Source organism: Colobus angolensis, unplaced genomic scaffold (assembly GCF_000951035.1).
Source record: "Colobus angolensis palliatus isolate OR3802 unplaced genomic scaffold, Cang.pa_1.0 Scaffold330, whole genome shotgun sequence".
Lineage (NCBI taxonomy): Eukaryota > Metazoa > Chordata > Mammalia > Primates > Cercopithecidae > Colobus > Colobus angolensis.
The window spans coordinates 3090134-3113774 of NW_012116600.1; the positions used below are offsets into that span (position 1 = coordinate 3090134).

General features: G+C 37.7%; 1 protein-coding gene across 1 annotated transcript in view; it reads right to left on the reverse strand.

The window, feature by feature from the left end:
• The window catches only part of HECW2 (HECT, C2 and WW domain containing E3 ubiquitin protein ligase 2), a 397221-nt gene that overhangs the window by 222714 nt on the left and 150866 nt on the right, over positions 1-23641 (reverse strand). Inside the window, exon 2 of the mRNA XM_011952069.1 lies at positions 19743-20069. Within this exon, the coding sequence (XP_011807459.1) occupies positions 19743-20034 (292 nt within the window). The 5' untranslated portion in view covers positions 20035-20069. The remainder of the gene's footprint in view (positions 1-19742; positions 20070-23641) is intronic.

Consider the following 23641-nt stretch of genomic DNA (forward strand, 5'->3'; position numbering starts at 1 on the left):
TTTTCCATAAATAGTTCAGAGCCTCACGCCACATGAATACTTCTTCAAAAGTGGTTCTCTCCAGGGGACTTGAGCACAGCTGTCAGTTAGCTTGACTTAGAAGCAACAGACCAGAGAAAGGCAACATTTCCCCCAACAGCACTGTTTTGTATCCCACTTTACTCAGCCAGAGTCAGCTCAATTTCACCTTTGAATCTGAGACTGAAACCCTACCTGTCCTCCAGTCCTGTAACATCTCCATTTCCAACTTGAAAAATCAAGCCAAACAAATCTCAGTATGTGTTAGGACCTTCTCCCCTGCTAACTTCAAAGCACTAAATTGTGCTTAGGAGGCAGGGAAGGGCTGATTAAACTGGTATCGCCATGATCTGGTGCCAACATTCTGTGAGTGTGGAGTGTCTCTCTTTCTCTCAAAGGGGCCTTCCTGAGTCCTAGAGAGAGGCCCCATTTCTGGAGACTCGCGCTTGCAAATTCCCCTGAGGTGGTCACTAGCCCTAGACACTGGGCTTCAGGAGCACACACTGCCTCTTTCTGCCAGGGTCTTCCATCTGGCCTCTGTGGCCCCTGGGTAACATCAGCCCCTGGGGACTCCTTTCCAGCAGGAGTAACAATGCCCCAACACCAGCTCTGTTGTGGGCAGATCCCCCACATCTGGTCCACAAGAATCATGTGTTCTCGCCGCAACAACTCAAACAGTACAGGTTATGGTCAACACAGCCCCTCGCACTCTGAGTTCCAGCCACAGCCTCTCACCTTGGGAGTCATCAGGTGTGGGTTGGACACCAGTCCACTACAGACAGCACTCATGAAGCTCTTAGAGCAGTTTCCTTCATGCCTCAATCATTTATTTGACCTGAGGTAGAGGGAAGTACCCCTGCTGAGGCCCTGAAGCGAAAGGTGACAACTACACCCAAAATCCAAAGTGAGATGCTTGACTGTCCAAGCAGAACATGGGAAGGAGGTGGTCCAGAGTCATTCTCATGGCCCTTACCCGGTTGCCAGGTGAGACAGGAGTTGCTGATTTCATAGGGGATTTCTCTGGAGCCATTGTCTATGTTCTGGGGAACCTGTTATATTTGTCAAAAACATACACATACACTGAAGAGAAGCAGGGGTACTTAAATTCCTCGGTAGGAGACTGGATGTGCATGTTAAAAGTGTAGTAGAGAGTCAAAATCTTGTACAAGGTTTCCAAGCCTGTGAGACTGAAAAAAATGGCATTTCCACCAACAAAAACAGGGAAATCAAGAACTGGTTTCACTTGTCAGTCTGTTCATTTTGAACAAACTGAGTTTGAGAAGTGAGTAGCATATTCGGAGAGAAATGATCCTGGGAGCTTTAGACAGAGGTTGGGATTCAATAGGGGTATGCTGGGACACTGGCTCTCTGAGGGAGGGAAAGCCCTGATGTGTAGTGTTTGCTGCTTCCTGTGGTGTAAATGCTCTCATCACAGCTGACTTTCTGCTACCAACGTGCACGCACTGAATGCAGAGCTGTGCTTTTGGTGCACGATGTGCAGAATGGGCTCTCGGGAGCCAATAAGAGACGGCTCCAGGCACCTTTGGTTGGAGATGAAGCTTTCTGCTTAAACTGGCCTCTTAAAAAGAAGGAAATCCACAATAAAGTCTGAAGAATATTTAGAGAGTAATGAAAGAAACAAGTTTCTGTAAAAATGAAAGGACTGGTCAGAAAACTGGGAGATCCAGGACAGTGTCACAGCCAATGAAGAAAAATGTCTCGAAAAGAAGGAGCAAAAAACAGTATCAAAGGGTGTTGGGGGCTGAAGAATAACAAAAGGTCTAGTAATCTAACTTTTAAGAGTTACTGTTGATTTCCAAGTGCATGGTTTTAGTACATAGTATGGATAGAGGGGTTCTAGTTGTAATTTCTCATAAAAATAAGAATTTTCTATTTGAATTTTATTTCCTCATATCTTTTTCTTAATAGAGATAGCCTTTCTTAATTGAGATATTAAAGAAATTATGTTGAAATATTTTAGCTTATAGATGCTTGCATTGGTCACATTGACCTTTAGAAAACAATAAATTACATCAGTTACAGTTTAGAGAAAGATGAGTAAGTTTTAAATTTTATGGCAAAGAAATGTTTGTACTATATGCAATCGTATTAGATCATCTCCTCTCTCCTATGCCTACAGCTTATATAAGCAAGCACTCAGCCCTGTGGATCTAAAATCCCAAGGAAGGTGTGCTGCACTAAAAAGGAAACATAAGAGATAACAGAAGAAAAAGTATTTCTATGTATTTGATCATAAAGGTCACCCGAAAAACTGTGGCAGCTTTACAAAAACAGTATTGGTGAGATATTTTAAATGGTGCTATTAAAAACTAGAAAAAATTATAAATTAAACCTCTATAAGCCTCCGTCTAAGAAACTGAATCATCACATTCTACTGAATCTTGGAGGATCAGATTCATGTTCAGTGGGAGGCCCAGTAAATGCCCATTTAACATATTTCAGTGTAACCACACAAGCCTGCTGGGTGCAAGAGAGGAGACTGACAAAGGGGACAATTGAAGCAGCATGAGAACAATTCCAAATCCTGCACGTGATCCAAGAGGGAATGTGAAATATGCAGTTCTTCCAAGTATCCCGCCAGGCTGCAGAGAATTTTAGTTTTTGATGACAAGGGCTTTGTTGTTATTATTTGTTTGTTTGTTTTCTTATAAAAACAGCCCATAAACACAAGCTAACTTCTTCTCTGGCACTCAGTCTGAGACAGCAGTCTGTTCTAAAATGGGAAGAAAAATCTGCCATTGAATTTGGTGTTAAGTCATATTGCTTTCCTAAGGAGTTTTCATGGGTAATTTTGGCTCTACTAAAAAATCACCGTCAGGAAGTGGCTTTAGCACCTAATTCCTTTTCAAGAAGCTCCTCCACGATGAAGGAAATTCCTAGCAAGCACTGTATTTTTCCCTGCTGTTTTATTGAACAACCATGTACACATTACTTAATCCATCTAAGCCTTCAGCTTCTAATTTGTAAAACGAGACCAGTAGAGTAAATGATCATGAATTTTCTTTCTAAATTAAAAACCTTTATGGCTCTACATTTTAAAATACACTTCAATAGATAAATAATATTTTAATGATTCCAAATGATGAAAAATATCATACTTCACTGCCAGCATTCAATTTCCTTAAATAAGTAATACAGTTTCCTTACATTTGAGTGAAACTTATTTAAAATGTAGAATTCGGGAGGTTCCAAAGACAGCTTCACATAATGTCACTAAGATGACAATGTTGCTGCTTGTCCTAGCAGTGTTGGTGCAGTTAGAAAGAATTTTACAAGTAATAATCCTAATTATTTTTAAGTAAAAAAAAATTTTTAGAGACAGGCTCTTGCTATGCTGCCCAAGCTGGACTCAAACTTCTGGGCTCAAGCGATCCTCCAGCCTCAGCCTCCCGAGTAACTGGTACTACAGGCAAACAATCATAATTTTTCAAAAGAATTTTATTAGTTTCATAGCACTCCATTCAGGCAAATGAATCACATGATGGACCAGAAAACTCCAAGTTACCTTATGTATGCTGACCAGTAACCTTGCCCAAATCAGCAGTTACATCGGGTCATGTGCATAGCATAGTTCTCCTTGTTTATCTCCTTGAAATGTCTCAGAAATGACAGGTTTTTGGCAGTTAAAGTGAAAAGAGAAAAAGTGGCTGTCACGGAGCCCAAAACCAAGAATTTAACCTCTAGATGTTCGCTGAATTCATAAAGCTTTCCTTTTCATGGTGAAGGCTTTACAATGTCAAAAATATGCCACAGACTTACACTTAAAAAAAAAAAAACCCACTATTTATTTGGATGCCTTAAAAAGATACATACTACATATTTAGAATCCTGTTAGTTAATTTAACGTAAATTCCCAGTTGGAAATTTCACATTTTTTAGGTTAGTCATTCATTAACATATTTGAGTCTAATAGTATAGCTTAGTGCTATAAATATAGTCCCCAAAAAAGCAGTACTTAATTTTGTAGAGGGAAAGGATGATCACTTCTTTTTTTTTTTTTTTTTTTTTGAGACAGAGTCTCACTCTGTCCCCCAGGTTGGAGGGCAGTGGCACAGTCTCGGCTCACTGCAAGCTCCACCTCCTGGGTTCACACCATTCTCCTGCCTCAGCCTCCTGAGTAGCTGGAACTACAAGCGTCCACCAGCACACCTGGCTAATTTTTTGTATTTTTAGTAGAGACGGGGTTTCACCATGTTAGCCAGGATGGTCTCGATCTCCTGACCTTGTGATCCGTGTGCCTTGGCCTCCCAAAGTGCTGGGATTACACGCGTGAACCACCACGCCCAGCCGGATGATCACTTCTTGATCCATCAATAATCTCAAAACAGCACTTGCTTGTACTAGAGGTATAATAACTATATCACATATATACTGGTACATATTTCAGAGTGTCAAAAATATAATAGATATTCTTCATGCCAAAGAAGTTATAACTTTCAGGAAAACATCTATGACTGCTTAGAGCAGCAGATGCACATTTTTCAGAAACGAGAGAATAAGAAAGGACCAAAAAATGAGAGTATAAAGCAGTAGACACACTGAATTCAGGGAAAAGTTATTTCTATTTAAACATAAAATGCTTTCAATATTGAAGATAGATCCTATAGGTAAGGAAATGGGAAACAAAAGGCTGGTACACTGTAAAAAATTAGGAAAAACCTGCAATGATGACTCATTAACTGTGATCCTGGATATAGAGGATATTTAAAATTTTCTTTCAGAAGCCTGGTACATAGTAAAGTTCTAACATTGTTAAACAAATGGATGAATGAATACCAAAAATATTCTGTTCAATAAAATCATTAGCTGAAATCTACATAATATGGAATCATCCTCAGTAAAAAAGTATTTACTCATACCATAATTACCCTAGCTTAAAACTGACTCTCGAATGAATTAACGAATCTGCACAGATGATGCACCACAGAGAGCTGGGTAAGGTGCTCAGCCTACAACATGAACAAGATGCAGTTAAGGAGTCTTATAAGAGTGCAATGGAAGGAAGAAGCATGGAGAAAGACAAATTATAAATAACACAGTGTAATCAGCACTGAGACAGTGATATTATAAAATACCTAAGGGAGTAGGAAAACAGACTGATTACCCAGAATAGTTAGGTAGATTACCCACAGAGTGAGTGACAGAATTTTCTGATTCCTTGTTTAAAAGATACACAGAATTTAGACAGAAAAAGGGAAGGGAACAGGAGGCGTTCTCTTCAAGTACACCTGCAAGCCCTTCAGGACCAAAGACTGGCATATGCACATACAATTTCCACCTCCTGGAATGACCTTTCTTGTGTGTGAACACCAAAAAACATCTCAATTTCATACTAAGTCCAAATATCATCTTCTTGGTAAAGCCCTTTCTATACCCTTCCCAACTCTGAATCCATCTGAGGCATTAAACTGCCCCTTCTCCGTGCTCTTGTGGTCTTTGTAATATTGTTCTAAACACAGTACATTACAATTATTTCCTTCCTACTTATATCTCACCCTATTGTGAGCTGATTCATGTTTTATCCTAATGCCTAGTGGCAGCCACACAGTAGGTTCTCAACAAATGTTTGCTGGGCTTGTGGGTAGTGGGGTGGCTACCTGGCTACTCACGTATCACAATTATAAAGGTTATCTTGTTTCACCTTTGGTGCAATCTTATGAGGCTGGTACATTAAGAAACTGAGGCTCAGAATGGTTCAGCAACTCTTCCAAGTGCCAAATACTACTGTCCCGTACCCCCACTCCAAAACCATCCTCGGGGCCACTGTATCATTACCCAATGTTGAGGTTAATGGAGACTCTATCCAGCTCCAGCTTGTTCATAGGTAAGGCATTATCATGATTCTCATAATGATTTTATGAATTACAGTAGCTGAGAAAATGTGATCATTTATGCTATTTGACTGTTGTTTTACACATTTTGATGAAGGAAGAGAAATATCATGCTTTCTCAATGAACATACATTTGGAGTTTTGCAACTCGTAATTTAAATAAAATAAGTACAAAAACTCAAACTATGAAACTGTGGAAAAATCCCTTAACATCACCACTAAATCTGAGTTACTCTGGTTTCTAAAACTTAAAACAGGTTGAAAATCTGAGTTGCTCAATGCAGTTTCTCTGAAGTCCGTATGAACTGCACACTATTGTGAAGCAGGTCTGTATTTATTCAACAATTCAACAATAATGTCAGCCAGATTGTGGGGAACAATTGACGGAAAAAATTATAATGACTTTGATAGTTATCACAGCTCCACTGTAACTCAAAGATTGCAAGCATAAGGTTGGTTTAAGGCCTTGACTTTACAAATAATGATAAAAATAGCTGGTGCAAAATGAAATAGAGAACACATGAGAGCCTATTAAGGGGAAGACCCACTAGAGAAAATGAAGAGAAGATTTTGAATATATCTGACATCTTTCCTCATAACCTACATTAATCAAGAAAAAAAAAAGATATTCTTTGGTTTGGTAAACCAACAAGGATTTGAAGTTAAATTGCAAACTTCACCTATGTGCTTCCATTTATTTTATAATGCAACTTTTTTTTGTGTCTGTGTTCCATAAGAAAGTCAAGTCCAGTGGACTCCAGTGCTGCGGATTCAGATAAGTCAGGTTTTTTTTTTTCATCTTCAAATTGTTTATTTATCCAAATGATTATTGTTTTCAGCCATTATGTTATGGAGGTTTGTTACATAGAAAGTGTCTATGAAAAAAACACAATAATAGTAATGACTAATGTGGAAGAAGGGGTTTAAAATAGGATGGGATTAAATGTTGTCAACAATAAAAGATGGGAAAGAAAGTGATTGGGATGAAAAGATCCTAAAATTCTTGTACAGTTTGAGGCACTTAAAGATCCCGATTCATTATATGCTAACTCAATTACACATGTCAAAAATTGAAAGGATAAACCTTTAAGAGAATAGACTAGAATGTTTAAATTCCAACAAATACGCTCAAGAAGAATGTGAGATGTGGGAGTAAAGACAACTCATCATTTCCATTGAGGGCATAAAAATGGGGGGGGGGGGAACTAAGAAAAAGCATGATATACAGAAAATAAATAAGATGTTGAAATAAGTCCAAACATATCAAAAGTAAAAGCAGTTGTAAAAAACTCTACATGTACCAATTTTAAAAGATGCTCACTTAGATTAGATAAAAAATCATAAAGCTTTACATGATTTACAGCAGTTACATCTAGAGCACACCAAAGAATGGCTGAAAGTAAATTGATGGAAAAAGATACACTAAGCAAAAACTAACCAAAAGTTGATACAACAACTGATAACAGACAAAACAGATTTTAAGAAATACAGCAAGATACAATAATGGCATTATAAGTAACTTTATAGGTGTGCCCACTATTTAGTCCTTAAGAAAGTATAAAAAGCTAATTATAACAAACACGACAAAATTAGTATGTGTAGTAAGCAATTATTTCGTGAGTTGGTAACAGTTGCAACCAGAACAAAGAATTTCTAAACCTCATGCGAAAGCTATCTTAACTCAACCACAAAATATTTACAATTATTTAACATTTACTAAATTCGGCTATATGAGTCTCCTTTAATGAAAAGTGACACAAATAAGCATGGGGGGCAATAAAAATACAACAAAGGTAATGTTTCTAGAATCATCTCAATCTATGGAGAGAAGAATACTTGTATCAAGTATTGCTTGCAATCAATATGTTAAGGCATAAAATACACTAAAGCTTCTTTGGTTACACCAACCTATGCAATTTTTGAAAACCTACCAAATATCCAGGGTAGTCTTTCATAACCATTTTGAACATGTGGACTCCTCTGTGGACCAAAACTTCCACACGCATTTTAAAAGGAAGATCCGTGATAGTCTGAGATACCAAGGTGATCCTATGAATTCAGATTCCACTAACCTATTTTTCATCCACAATCGTCATGCATTGTCCTTGGTACGGCCCTGGGTATGCCTGCTCATTCAGTATTTGAACACCTTGCAAAGTGTATTCCAAAGTATGATACTTTCTAACCCCTAATATCTATTCTTGCAGTGACCATACAAGAAGACTAGATACATTGTTAGCAAGACATTCTACTATGGCAGAGACACTGATTGCTCACTGAACAGCCAGACTTCTATGCATTTCCCACTCCCCTTGCAGTTAGGCAGAATTTTGCTAACAATGCTGAACAATGAGCTGTGAGCTGAAGTGGTATGTGTGGTTTTCGTGCCTACGCATTTAAGAACTGGCATAAGAGTTTCCAGCGCTCTCTTCCCCTGACACTTGCCCAAAGAGGTCATGTGTCCAGATGGCATAATGATAAAATGGTTGAGCCTTTAATAATCCAAAAACGAAAAAATAAAGAAGGTGGTGAGCCTGAGTCCCTACGTGACAGTATGAATCAAGCCCCTTGCCAACCCACACTAGACATGCAGCATTAGCAATAAATAATCCTTTGTTCTGTTAAGCCCTGAGGATGCAGGGTTAGTAAATTATTGCAGCATAGTCTGACTAGGTGACAAGAATTTAGAGTTAAGTTGTTCCAAAAAATACAATTTCATGTTCAAATCTCTTATTTTCTAAGAGCATTTAAACATTTTAAAGATATGACCTAAAACAACTTTTCTTTGGCAGAAATCATGATAAAAAATCAAAAGAACTTAGGATCAGCCCCTCTTAACTGTATCTGATAGCTATTCTGAAGATGAAATACCTAATACATTAATTCTTTGTTCCATTTGATTGAACTTCAAATTAAATTGCAGATTTCCCATCGCCTTGTAAAGCATGTTGATTTGGAACCTACATAATACTCAAATTAAAATACCGTATTATTTAGATTTCACATTTTAAGTGCTTACATAATTTCTAGAGCTCTGCTTCAAATAAATGAATTTCGTTTTCCTTAGGTAGAAGTGGCCCATTGTGTCACTTTAAACTAGAAATCCCTTCTTGGGAATTCATTCAGTGGTTAAGTTTGTGCTGTAGCTTCAGGTTACCAGTAAAATGATTTTATTATTATTAATAATTACCAAAATATTAATGATAGTTTATAATAATCATAACCTTACAATCTGCCCAAGCACCTTGCCGAGCATTTTATATGCAATACCTCACTTAATTCTCATGTCGGTGGTTTCTTAAGCCATTTTTTTAAAGATGGAGAAATTGAGGTTTAAAAAGTTAAATAATCTGCCCATGGTCATTCAGCTAGTCATTCACTGAATTTACTAATGTGTCTAACTGTAGCGCCTGAGATCTCAACAACGGATAACGTCAGAGCTTCTCAAAGTGTGCTGCTGTGACGGTCCTGGGTAGTTCATTGACAAAAGTTATTCCTTAACAGTTAATGCATGTCAGAAAGAAATATACCTAACAATGCAAACCTTTCTCTAACACTATTGCTTAGAACATTGTCAGGGTAGACAGTTTGTTTTGTTTTAATCAAACGAGTTACTTCACTTCACAGAATACCTCTAGGTTTATCTATGTTGTCACAAATGAAAGGGCTTCCTTCTTTTTTAATGAATGCATAGTATTCCATTGTGTGTGTGTGTGTGTGCGTGCACGCGCGCGTGTATCTCACATTTGTCTTATCCATTCATCCACTGATGGACACTTAGGTTGACGGCATATCTTGGCTATTGTAAATAGTGCTGCAATAAACATGGGAATCCAGATATCTCTTCTGTATGCTGATTTCATTTCCTTTGGATGTGTATACCCGTAAGTGGGATTGCTGGGTCATATAGTATTTATATTTTTAATTTTTTGAGGAGCCTACATAGAAAACTCTTTTTATGATGCTTTGCTTTATTGAACTTCACAATGTGTTTTTATTACAAATAGAAGGTGTGTGGCAACCCCACACTGAGCAAGTTGGTGCCATTTTTTTTCCAACAGCATATGCTCACTTCACGTCTCTGTGTCACATTTTGGTATTTCTTGCAATATTTCAAGATTTTCATTATTATTATGCCTGTTGTGATGATCACTGATCAGTGGTCTTTGATGATAATATTGTAATTGTTCTGAGGCACCATGAACTGTGCCCATGTAAAACTGTAAACTTAATCAAAATGAATATTGTGTGTGTTCTGACTGTTTCACTGACCCAACAATCCTCTTTCTCCCTCTCTTCAGCCGTCCTATCTCCTGAGACACAACAATATTGAAATTAGGCCAATTAATAACCCTACAATGGCCTCTAAGTGTTTAAATGAAAGGAAAAGTCACACATCTCTCACTTTAGTGAGGAAGGTATCTCAAAAGTTGAGTCAGGCCAAAAGCTAGGCCTCTTGCTTCAAACAGTCAGCCAAGTTGTAAAAGCAAAGGAAATGTTCTTGAAGGACATTTAAAGTGCTATTCCAGAGTGCATACGAATGATAAGAAAGTGAAATAGCCTTATTATTGATATGGAGAAAATTATAGGGGTCTGGAGAGATCAAAGTAGTCAAAATATTCCCTTAAACCAAGCCTAATCCAGAGCAAGACCCTAACCCTATTCAATTCTGTGAAGGCTGAGAGAGGTAAGGAAGCTGCAGAAGAAAAGTTGGAAGCTAGGAAAGGTTGATTCATAAGGTTTAAGGAAATAAGCCATCTCTATAGCATAAAAGTACAAAGTAAAACAGTAAGTGTTGATGTAGAAGTTGCAGTAAGTTATCCAGAAGATCTAGCTAAGATAATTGATTAAGGTGGCTACACTAAACAACAGATTTTCAATGTGGGCAAAACAGCCTTCTATTGGAAGAAGGTGCCATCTAGGACTTTCATAGCTAGAGGAGATGTCAATGTCTGGCTGTAAAGCTTAAAGAACAGACTCACTCTCTTGTTAGGGGCTCATACAGTTGGTGACTTTAAGTTGAAGCCAATGCTCATTTACCATTCCAGAAATCCTAGAGCCTTTAAAAATTATACTGAATCCACTCTGTTGGCACTCTAGAAATGGAACAACAAAGCCTAAATGACAGCACTTCTGTCATTTAGATTTACTGAATATTTTTACTGAATATTTTACTGAATATTTTAAGGCCACTATTGAGACCTACTGCTTGGGGGGAAAAAAAAAACACAGTCACCTAAGAGGTCTGATAAAGATTTACAAGGAAATTAATGTTTTTTTCATGCCTGCTAACACAACACTCTTTCTGTAGCCCATGGGCCAAGGAGTAATTTTGAATTTCAAGTCTTATTATTTAAGCAATACATTTCTTAAGGTTATAGCTGCCATAGATAGTAATTTCTCTGATGAATCTGGACAAAGTAAATTAAAAGCCTTCTGGAAGGGATTCACCATTCTAGAAGCCATTCACAATTCATGGGGTAGACTAAAATATCACCATTAACAGGAGTCTGGAAGAAGTTGATTCCAACCCTCATGGATGACTTTGAAGGGTTCAAGACTTCAGTGATGGAAGTCACTGTAAATGTGGTAGAAATAGCAAGAGAATTAGAATTAGAAGTGGTGCCTGAAGATGTAACTGAGTTGCTCCAATCTTATGATAAAACTTGAATAGACAAGGAGTTCCTTCTTATGGGTGAGTAAAGAAAGTGGTTACCTGAGATAAAATCTACTCCTGATATAGAAGCTGTGAACACTGTTGAAATGACAACAACAACAACAAAAATTAGAATATTCCATAAACTGAGTTGAGAAAGTAGCACCAGGGTTTGAAAAGTTTGATTACAATTTTGAAAAAAAGTTCTACTGTGGGTAAAATGCTATCAAATAGCATTCATGCTACAGAGAAATCTTTTGTGAAAGGAAGAGTCTGTCAATGTAGCAAACTTCATCTCTGTCTTATTTAAAGACATTGTGCAGTTATCCCAACCTTCAGCAACCACCACCCTGATCAGTCAGCAGCCATCAACATGGAGGCAAGACACTGCACCAGCAAAAACATGACAATTTACTGAAGCTCAGATGATCATTAGCATTTTTTAATGATAAAGTACTTTTAAATTAAGGAATATACATCAGTTTTTTTAAGACCTAGTGCTATTGTACACTTAATATTTAGATTACAGTATAGTGTACACACAACCTTTACATGTACTGAGAAACCAAAAAACTTTGGGTGACTTGCTTTAATTTGCTATTAACTTTATTATAGGAATCTGGAACCAAAACCACACTATCTCTGAGTTATTCCTGTACTGTTTTCCATAATGGCCGTACTAATTTACATTCCCACCAATAGTGTGTAAGGGTTCCCTTCTCTCCAAATGTCATCAACACTTGTTATCTTTTGTCTTTTTGATAACAGCCATTCTAATAGGTGTGGGGTGACATCTCATTGTGGTTTTGACTTGCATTTCAATGGTGATTAGTGAAGTTGATTTTTTTTTTTTTCATATACCTGTCGTCCATTTGCTTATCTTCTTTTGAGAAGTGTCTATTCTGGTCCTTTGTCAATTAGAAGGTTTTAAGAAAAATATTAACACTGTAGCCAATCATCTAAAACTGCCAAAAAATCAAGAAGGTGGTGAGCAAGTAATTAACAATTGGGAAATACCAGACTACAACTCTAAACACAGGAAAGAAAAATGAAGACTTGGGACATAGGACACTGAAGTTCCAGCCTTGATTCTTCCCCCAACAAGTTGCAGGGTATCACCATTCTAGACCTTAGTTATTTACTTATAAAACATAAGCTTAAACTTTGGGATCTTAAAGCTCTAAGATACTTGATCATAATGCCTTGGTTCACTATTGCAATCTTACTTTATTTTATTCTCCAAATGTGAAGAAATATGAAAAATGTCAAAATATATTACCATGATACTTTTTTAAGACTGACAGTCAAAATACAGTTGTTCCGCCATTCATTTTTGAAGACATAATCAATCCATAGACACTGAGAGGTCTACTTAAATTGTGGTCCAAAGAAATGCTGGTAAATTATTTGTTACTGGTCCATTACAATATAAGAAGCTTGAGCCAGAATCTGAAATACTTACATTAAGAAACTTTAGTTTAGATGATTTTTTTTTTCATAGCAACATTTTCTTATTGAAGGAATCAGATATTGATTTACATTCTAGAAAGGAGCATCTTATCTGTTCATAGATCAGTAATAGTTTGCAGACCAGTACTTAGAATAACTACTGGTATATAGCATAGTATACACTTTTACATTTTCATTATGCAAAATAAATAAATAAATAATTGTCTTAATGTGTACTTTCCTAGTTTTGTTAAGTACCTGAAATTGCCTACAAATGAGAAATGGCAAACGAAGCCTTTTGGAGTATTTGCTTTTCTTTTGAACAGCCAAAAAAACAAGCATAGGTCCAAAGGTGAAGGGGAGTTAGACAGTGAGCCTGAAACAAATTTACTATGATCTACGTCCTCTTTAAACTGTTTCCATTTGATTCTTCATGGAAAGCTGTTTGTGTTGCATGACCTAAGTGTCTTTGTATAAGACAAGCATTTGGTTCTTTTTATTTGGTGCACTTAGGAGGAGGCAATAAGGAGCGCTGTTAAATTTGTAAGGAATCAATTCTAATTTTGGAGACCAACAATAAATTATAAGCCTAGTGATTTCCTCAAACCATCTGCAAGGCAGGAATTGTAATTTGGAGGTTTGGGGCTATAGCTCCATTGAATTCATCTCTAGAAATCTCAGGATGTATACGAGGCTTTCCGGAAGGAGGAAATATACTTAGCATATGTTTTGAGAACTGTGTTCACACCAAAGGCTCCTCAAATAATGCTTCGATATTTTCAACTTTTTTCTTTGTATTTCCAATAGGGCCTATTTACTGCCTAAAAATGCCTAAAGAAAGATTTATTTTTCTGATTCACATGCATATGTTTTCCCTCCAGATAAGAAGTGCTACAAGTCATCTGGAGTGCGTTGTACAGTTCAAAACATTCTGCACAATGAGCCAAACAAAAACAAAACTCACACTTCTAGAGGGGAAGAAAATGTAAGCCAAGAGAAACACAATCAAAATGCAGAGTGTGCCAACAAACCACACCTCATCAGCTTGATGTTCCACTAAATTCCTTCTCCTTTGGGACTTATTTCTATAGAGACCATCTCTCTGTTCCATAACTAAAACTAGAAGTTGCTAGGAAACAGTCAAGCTTCTCAGGACACAACTGAAGGGGAGAGGCTGCTTCCTACCAAAAGGTATAGAAATCTTAAGCTATTTCTGACATATATGCTATTGTTATGAAATCTGGATTCTCAGCACATCTATTTCACAGAGCCCAGGAGAGAATTTATTATGCATGTTCTTGTGTATCCACACAGTATTAAATTTATGACTTAACCTGAACCTCAAAAATCTTTCCCCATTTAGCATGGTGTTGCCTCTTTTCTTTCACTTCCTCTCCAAATGTTTCATTTTACCTACTTTCATTTAATAGCATCCAAAAAATTGTTTTGCACATTTTCATGTTACTAAGTACTCATTTGAAAGATTATTCCCGTCACATTATTGGTCCTATTAAAGCACTGAAAATTTCCACATGGCTTGGAATTACTGTGTTCAGAATTTTTATATCAAAATTTTTGTTACTTCTTTTAAAAACAACCTGGTGGCTTTCACAGATATTAAAATAGTCCTTAACACTCTCCACGAAGTAGTAACTAGCAAAGCAGCCCACTCACTCTTTATCTTGCCTTTAAAAGCAGTTGTTACCCTTTTCCCTTTCTTATATTTCTAGCTGTGTTAGTGGCTCTATTAGCAACAACTGCAGATACAAGAAAGCCTGCTGCTGACTTAAATAAAGAGAAGAACATTTTTTTCCGCATATAACATGAACTTCAGAGTGCCAGTCCAAGATCTATTTTCTGCTCTGCCATCCATAGCTTTTTATTCTCTTGATTGATGCCTCATGATTGCTACATGGATGCAACAGCTCAAGACATCGTATCTTTTCACCAGAGTTCCAAGGACAATAGAAGAGGAAGTTTAAAAGACTCTTCATGAAACTCTCGTTTTTCATTGGAAAGCAAAGTTCCCCCAAAGTTTTCCCATTAGATCTCATGGGCAAGAACCGAGTTACATGTCTACTTCTAGACTACTCAATGGTTGGATTAGCATACAAGTTTAGACCTTTCCTGAGCCTGGGGAGGGCCTACCTACCCTGAGATTAAGGACTTACTGCTCACCCCACTGACCCAATCAGGGTTCTGATTACAGAGAGAAGGGGGCAGAAAATGGACCCTTGTGGCGTCTGGGATGCCAGGTCCTCACCCCTCTTTCCTGCTGGGATAGAAATCTATTAGAAAATACAGTAAGAAGTGACAACATAGATGTAAGCAATCAATTTTATTCCTCATTCTTTGGAAAAGGCTAGAGGGGAAAACTGAGACCTCTTATCTCCCATCCTAAATCAAATTATACAGGAACTTCAGCTTCAGACCTTAACGAAGTAATTAGCACCAAACTAGCCTTCCCAATGTACGTAACTATAAAATTAGAAGTAGAAGTGGTTTTCAGACATTGGAAAACAGATGGTATTAGACTATAATCTCAGAGAAAAGAGAAACTTACAAGGTGACACTATGATCACCCAGATCTCAGATGGAGGACAATTTCCTGAGTGTAGAGCAAGAAGCTAGAGTCCATAGTAGTTCTGCTGAGCTTGGATACAGAGATCAGAGTCTGGGTCAACTGCAGTACTAGAATCTCCAGGCCAGGGTCCTGGAAACAAAAGAGCTCTAGAAGGATGAGGGCCAGAAGTCCACAAAGGGGATGCCCTACAAATCTTTGGCCAAGGTCTGGGCTGCACATACTCAGAAAGAAATGACCAAGGCTTTATAGAGAGCAGCTTTACAGGGCTGAGAGGACAACAGAGTGACCAGAGGTTAAGCAGTGCTGGTGAACATTGGAGCTACAGCTCAGCCAGAGTGAAAAGACCTGGCTAGCACTTCAGGCATCCAGCTAAGACATCAGAAATGCTGCTGCTTAGGAATAAGCACAGTGTACTAGAATAAGACCTACCATACACTTACTTCACCACGGCCCAAAAGCAAGACCTAACAAAATCCATAGGGGAGACCAAACTCAGAGGATGAATTCCACCAAGTTAGAAATAGTAGAAAAATACACCGGCCTTTCCGCAGATCCAGTCTAACAAAGTGTAAAAAATCAAACCTACACAAGTTCAAAGAAATAAATCTTCCCATTAGAAAAAAAAAAAAAAAAAACAGTTATTCCACAGAACTCTGAATTTCTACCACATAGAATTCTCAATATCCAGTGTAAAATCAAAAAGTGCTAGCTATGCAAAGAAACCAAAACATAAGAACCATGGTCAATGAAAAAAAACTAGTCAATAGGAACTCATCCTGAGATGGCCTAGATGTTGAAATTAGAAGACAGAAATTTTAAAGTAGCCATATTCAATTCAGTTTGAAGAACTGAACAAAAATACGATCTGAATGAGTTAACACACAAGAAATCTCATATAAGAAATGGAAAGTAGAAAAAGAGAAATGCATATTCTAGAAATGAAAAGTCAAATAACTCAAAGTTTAAAAATCCATTGGGTGGGATTGACAACAGAATGAAGACAAAAAAAGGGCAAAGTTAGTGAACTTGAAGATAGAGAAATAGAAATGATCAAATTTGAATATCAAAGAGAAAAGATGTCGAAGGAAAATGAACCAGCGCCTCGGGGCCTTGCAGAACAACATGAAATGATTTTAACATATGCATAACTGGCATCTCAGAAAAAGAAGAAAAAAATAAAAATAGAAAAAAAATTTGAAGAAATAATGGCCAACATTTGTCCAAATTTCATCAAAAACATTAACTTAAGAAGCTCAGAGAATATCAACTGGAATAAATAAAAAGAAAATCACACCTAGGTATAGCATAGACAAACTGCTGGAAACCAAGATAAAGAGAAAAATCTTGAAAGCAGCCAAAGGAGGGGAAAAAAGACATGTAACATACAGGGGAACAAAGACACAATGATAACTTACATGAGAAAGACACAGAAGCTTCTTGAAATAAACTGATAAAGAGTTACCACTTTTCCAAAGGGATTTATTTCCTAATTCTGCTTTCCTAGTGATAGCCTTGGATTAATTCCAGACTTAGGACTCTGACCTATACTTCTTCCTCTAGAAAGTAAAATATAACAACATCAAGATGTTGCGGTTTTGGTCACTTGGAGATAAGACTCACTGTGGATGGAATTCCTTAGTTCCTTCCTGATTACATTTAAACAGGGAAATATAGGCCGGGCGCCGTGGCTCAAGCCTGTAATCCCAGCACTTTGGGAGGCCGAGAAGGGCAGATCACGAGGTCAGGAGATCGAGACCATCCTGGCTAACCTGGTGAAACCCCGTCTCTACTAAAAAAATACAAAAAACTAGCCGGGCGAGGTGGCGGGCGCCTGTAGTCCCAGCTGCTCGGGAGGCTGAGGCAGGAGAATGGCGTGAACCCGGGAGGCGGAGGTTGCAGTGAGTTGAGATCCGGCCACTGCACTCCAGCCTGGGCGACAGAGAGAGACGCTGTCTCAAAAAAAAAAAAAAAAAAACAGGGAAATATAGCAAGTGTGTGTATGGGAATCAATTTTTTAAGTGATTCTAGCATTTTAAAGATTAAGTTATTCATACACAAAATAAATCACCTTATATGAGAAAGTAAAACTGATTATTTCCCAAATAAATATTATAAAAGGATTCTTAAAAACACATTTTGCTATTCGTATTCGTAGTCTTATATTAAGTCTTCTATTAAGATTACAAAATAAAATCTAAAATGGGAAAAAATGAGAAAGTCTAAAGAGAAGTTATATGAAGTGCAAAAGAGTAAAATTACATTCAAATCAAAAGGGTTACTTCTAAAGTCCCATCAAAACTGTAAGATTTTTTGTGAACATAATAATACAAATGTAATTTTTAAATTGTGTATCTTCCTCAATTTGGTTATATTTTTAAACACACTTAGGGAAAATGCTGTGAAGACTTTTCCCCTTTTTTGGTTACCATAAGAAAAAAAAAAGAGAGATAATAATTCATTAAAGTTTTGCACATTTTGGATTTTTTGTTTTCCAGCATGATTAACCATTAAGAGTTATAGAAGTGAATACAAACCAAATGTTTTTATTTCAGTCAATATAAAATTCTTTATCCCAGAGAAAAATAAATTTCAGTGGGTTTAGCATTCTAACAAAATTTCAGCAAGAGTGTTGTTTTGCCTCAAACAAGGCCTCTCAACAGTGGTACTATTGGCATCTGGGGCTATATCACTCTTTGTGGAGGAGGCTGTCCTGTACCTTGCTGGATGTTTCACAGCATCCTGGCCTCATATCCCCCTACCCAGTTGTGACAACCAAAAATGTCTCCAAACCTTGCCGAATGTCCTCTAGGGGGCAAAATCTTCCCTGGCTAAGAAGCACTGCCATAAACAGATGGGTCTTCTTTTTCCTCTGATTTTTTCATTAAAAAAAAAAAGGGTGGCAGGGTGGTGGGGGATGCTTGGCTTGTAACTTACATTGAAAGCAACAATGGCTTCCTAATATCTGATGCTAAATTTTGGAGAGAATTTTCTTCATTCAATGAAAAAGTTCTCCAACTTTGGAGAATGTTAGATTTTATTATTGGGTTGGATTTCAATTTTCTTTCTGTTTAGTTGGTAGGTTAGATTTTTGCTTTCCAATGTAGCAGACTTTGTACTTTTTGGATGTCTCATTCATCACTCACTCTGCAAATGTAAGTTCACTAAGAACAATAAGCGTAAATTAGCTAAACAGAGCTGGACTGCTTTTACTAAAACAAATAGCAATTATTTATAAGTCATTTGTCAGGAAAACATGACACTTCCTTCCCCTAACTGATCTAGGACAGAGTCATGAAATTTAAAAATAAAAAGACATCTTAGGCTACAAGTAGTTCTTAACAAAACTCAAATTTTAGAAAATACAGAGCTTTTAAAATATGTCATCTAAATCTAGACGTCTCTTTCATCAGTTTAAAATTGTTAGTATGTGGCACATATACACCATGGAATACTATGCAGCCATAAAAAAGGATGAGTTTGCGTCCTTTGTAGGGACATGGATGCAGCTGGAAACCATCATTCTTAGAAAACTATCACAAGAAGAGAAAACCAAACACTGCATGTTCTCACTCATAGGTGGGAACTGAACAATGAGATCACTTGGACTCGGGAAGGGGAACATCACACACTGGGGCCTATCATGGGGAGGGGGGAGGGGGGAGGGATTGCATTGGGGAGTTATACCTGATATAAATGATGAATTGATGGGTGCTGACGAGTTGATGGGTGCAGCACACCAACATGGCACAAGTATACATATGTAACAAACCTGCACGTTATGCACATGTACCCTAGAACTTAAAGTATAATAAAAAAATAAATAAATAAAATTGTTAGTAAATGTTAATAGATATCTCTTTCTAAAATGGGATTGCTGACCAAGAGAAATATGAAGTTTTGTTGGTGCAATTACTTCTGCATCAACCTAATAGAAAATACTGTAACACCTACAGGTTCTGAAGGTTCTGACATTTAATTAGGTAGAGACGTAACCACAAACTTCATAATATAAGCAAAGGTACTGCTGAATCCCCTCCTCCCAAAGAAGAAAAAAAATTCCCAGAATCTGCTGTGTGTATACATGCGTCTGAATTTTTCCAGGAGAAAATACAGAATGGTAAAAATGTCAGACTAGAAACTTGTATGCTCTGAGTCACATGCAAGTCCATTCCATTTGACTCACCTATATGATAAAGTCCAATCCAATCACTGGGGTCCACCTCCTCTTTAATGTCCCAGAAGATAATGAGGTTCTGGGCTTGCCCCAGCGTGTACTCGTACATGCTGGCAGTTAAGCTGGAGCGGCTCTCAGAAGTCACCAGGTCGGTGTCGCTGTTGGCCCGCTGCAGGGTCATGTTCTCTGGCATGGAGCTCTGGGCGGCGAGACTCTGGAGGTTCTCTGGGCTCAGCGTGTACCGCATCTGGGGATTTCGACGCCGCACGAAAAGTAGGTGCTCCCGGGCTGAACTAGCCATCCCGTCTGCCTCTCTGGGGTTGGCTGCCTACAAAGCTGCAGGAGACAGATAAACATAAAACATTAGTGCTATGACACAAAGAATTAGATTTAAGCTTTCCAGACATAAAGCCTTAAAGAGTGTTTATTAAAGCCTGACCATGTAATCTTCTGCTGTCAAAATAAAACCTATTATTCTACTGTCAACTGATGATGTCAGAAACAGCTTCTATAGAGTCAAGTCACATGATGGCAAAGGCTGTCACATGCCTGTGACCCTCGATTTCACTTGGCATAGCTTTCTCCTAGCAATCAAGGAGGAGAGGATCTCCCTGCCATCCCTTGTAGGTCTATCCTTTCCCAAACACCCCATGTTCAAACATGGCACCCTCTTCTCCTTTTCCATTCCACACATATATTTATTTGCTGCTGCAATGAAATTTTAAAACAGCAAGACACATGCTAAATACAGTTGAAGTATACCACTGAGTACAAGTTCACTTGCTCAGTTTCCTTAGCATAAGAATGTAACTCACTGAAATCTTTTCAGGAGCTTGTTCAAATGTCACCTCTTCCCTTAAATACAGTGGTCATCGCATTTAAAACCGCAGCACCCCAGCATTCCCCATCCCTCTTTTCTTGCTTTATTTTTCTCTATAGCAAGTTTTGTGATCTAATGTACCATACAATTTACTTATTTATTTGGTTATTGTCTACTTCACTTGACAAGAATGTAAGTTTCACAAAGACAGGGATTTTCATCTGTTTTGTTGGCTACTTTATCCCCAGTGTCTACAGCAGTGCCTGCTACACAGTACATGTTGATAAATATTTGTTAAATGAAGAGATGCAGGAAGAGTGAGCATCTTCCTCCTAGATACTTCTTGGCATAACTTGTATCTCCAGTCCCTTTCCTGAGCCTGCCCCTTGCCATCCTGACCTTCTGGCTGGTCCACATTATTTGGGCCATCTGGATCATGATAAGCTATTTCCTTTGGCTCCCACTTGGCCTCCATCCAAAGGAACAAGGCCTTCCCTGTTGGAACTTAGACAGCCCCTTTTTGGCTCACTGAGTCTAGTTCTAAAATACTTCCTGACACACACAGAGACTCCAGTACCTCCTGTACTTTAACGCAGTACAACTAAGGTTCTATCTACCAGTGCCTTACCTGTTTGCCATGGGTTTACATTACCTCACTCGGATCTCACTAGCTTTACATAGAATTGATCTGATTTTCTTCTGTACCATCCCTTTCAGAACTACATAATCCACTTGTGCATTTGAGGATTTAACATTTACTCCGCACTCTTAGTACCTGCCACCATCTTCATTATGCCATGTTTCATTTCAAGGTAAACTTGGGAAGTCAGCATGAGTTTTCATTTAAAAAACAAACAAAGTAACCTTGGGTGCAATATTTACGTGACAGCTAACAACCTTGGCTACTGAGTCTGAGAGGAGGACAAGGGAAGATTGGGTTCCCTAATTTCTCCCATCCTCCCACTCAGTTCACAGACACTTTGGGTGAAGAGGACATGCTTCTGTGCTAGGTTTATAGCACTTGCAAATGTATTTATTCAAGTAGTTTCTGCCATAAAGTGGATCTCATACTTTGAGCACTATCTCTTGAATGAAAATAACTTGAACAAGATATCCTTTGTGAAAAGGATACAAATAAAAATGAACAGATGAGTTGATTTACTCAGTTCAATGGTTTTAAATCCTATATCTCTCTTCATAAAGATGGCACTTATTTTCTGTATGTGGTCTATGGTAACTCTGATACCATAAAAGAATCCATAATTATTAGAAAATCTCCAATCTATGAAGCTTAAAATACAGGTCAACTTCTAATCTGATAGTTTCATGAAATTTCATTTTACTGACTTTCAACAAGCCATTATTTCTTTATAAACTCAGTGAGTCAAGCAGCACATTAGCTTCAGCAAGAACTATAAATAATTAACTCCTAACACATTGTAGTTGAATAAAGAATGCAGGCTGTCTAAACTACTTCCCTGAAAGAAAGAAATAGGTCACAACCCTTATGGCTTAAAACCACAACAGAAGAACTACTGACAATTATTCCACTCTAGAAAAAAATGAAATAACATGTACGTACACCCACATTACTGTTTTTAAATTATCTGTATTTAAGCAGAGAGATAGGTTAGCATAGCAGCTAAGAGAAAAAGCTCTGAAGCCCAACTTCTGGATTTCGGCTATATGTTTACTTTCTGTCACTCTATGATCTTAGACAATTTATTTTAACTCTTTGTCCCTCTGTTTTCCCACCTATCCAGGAAGAACATAATAACATCTGCCTCATAGGATTTTAGAGAGAACTAAATAAATCAGTATAGATAAAACATTTCAAACACTGTCTGGCATATAGTAAGAGCTTTAAGTTTAGCTATTAATACCATTATGTGACTACATTCTATTTTAATTATATCAAGAACTGGTTTTAATACTCCCATAATTCCCATCACCCCTTCTACTTAATCAGCATCTTCAGTATTTCAAAACATAGCCCCTAACAGAAATAAAAGAGCCTTGTAGGCAGTGAGGACCTCAGATATCTCAGAGCCAAGCTTTGGCCCCATAACACTGACAAGAGCCACTCCCTGGTCCTCAAGCCAGAGATAAAAGTTGAAATTCAACTTCATCACCAGTAGTGGGTTCATTTGTTCATGCAACAAATTACTGTGCTCCTCCTAAGTGAAAAGCATTAAGGATACAACAGAGCAAAAGTCAAAGTCCCTAGTTCAAAAAAGCCTGCATTCTAACAAGAAAAGACACGCAACTAAGGGCCAAAAACTGAATACATAATACATAATATATTTGTTTTCAGTGAAAGAGCAAAAAGAGTTAGAAATGTGTGAATCTGCTAGCTTATACATGTCTACCATAAAGCTGCAGTGTGTGCTAAATACTAAAAAGAGTAAGGTATTTTTTTCAATTTCTTTCTTTTCTTTTCCTAACATAGCCCTTCCCCCACGGGAACTTGGACTTTTGGGGAACAAGAGCAAATATTCATATATGAGATAATTCAAGGTATCAATGGTACTTTATATACATGTATAATTAGTCTTAACAAATACGTTGTGGGGACAATGAATGTTGTAGGGCATCTGAAAGTGATAAAAATATATTTGTAACGGGCTTAACCTTTTCCAAAGCACTTTCACATTGAGTATCTCGAGTAAGGCCTTAGAATATTGTGAATTAATTCCGAGAGATAACATCATTATGTCTGTTTTCATATGAGGAAACTAAGAAAGATTTGTGAGGCAAAAGTTTGGCTGAAGATGACAGAAAACACTTGGTGGCAGAGGTGATATCTGAGGTGAGCCTTAAAGAATTAGAGAAAAAAGGAAGAATGCATGAAGAGCATTCTAACTGGAAGCATGGATACAAAAAAACTACCAAGGGAGAGTACTGGGAGGGAGGGAAGAAAAAAACAAATGTAGAGTTCCCACAGAACCTGGTGAAGATGATGAGAATTCTGCAAAAGAAACCACGCACCGGCCAGGCGCAATGGCTCACGCCTGTAATCCCAACACTTTGGGAGGCTGAGGCAGTCAGATCACCTGAGGTCAGGAGTTCAAGACCAGCCTGACCAACA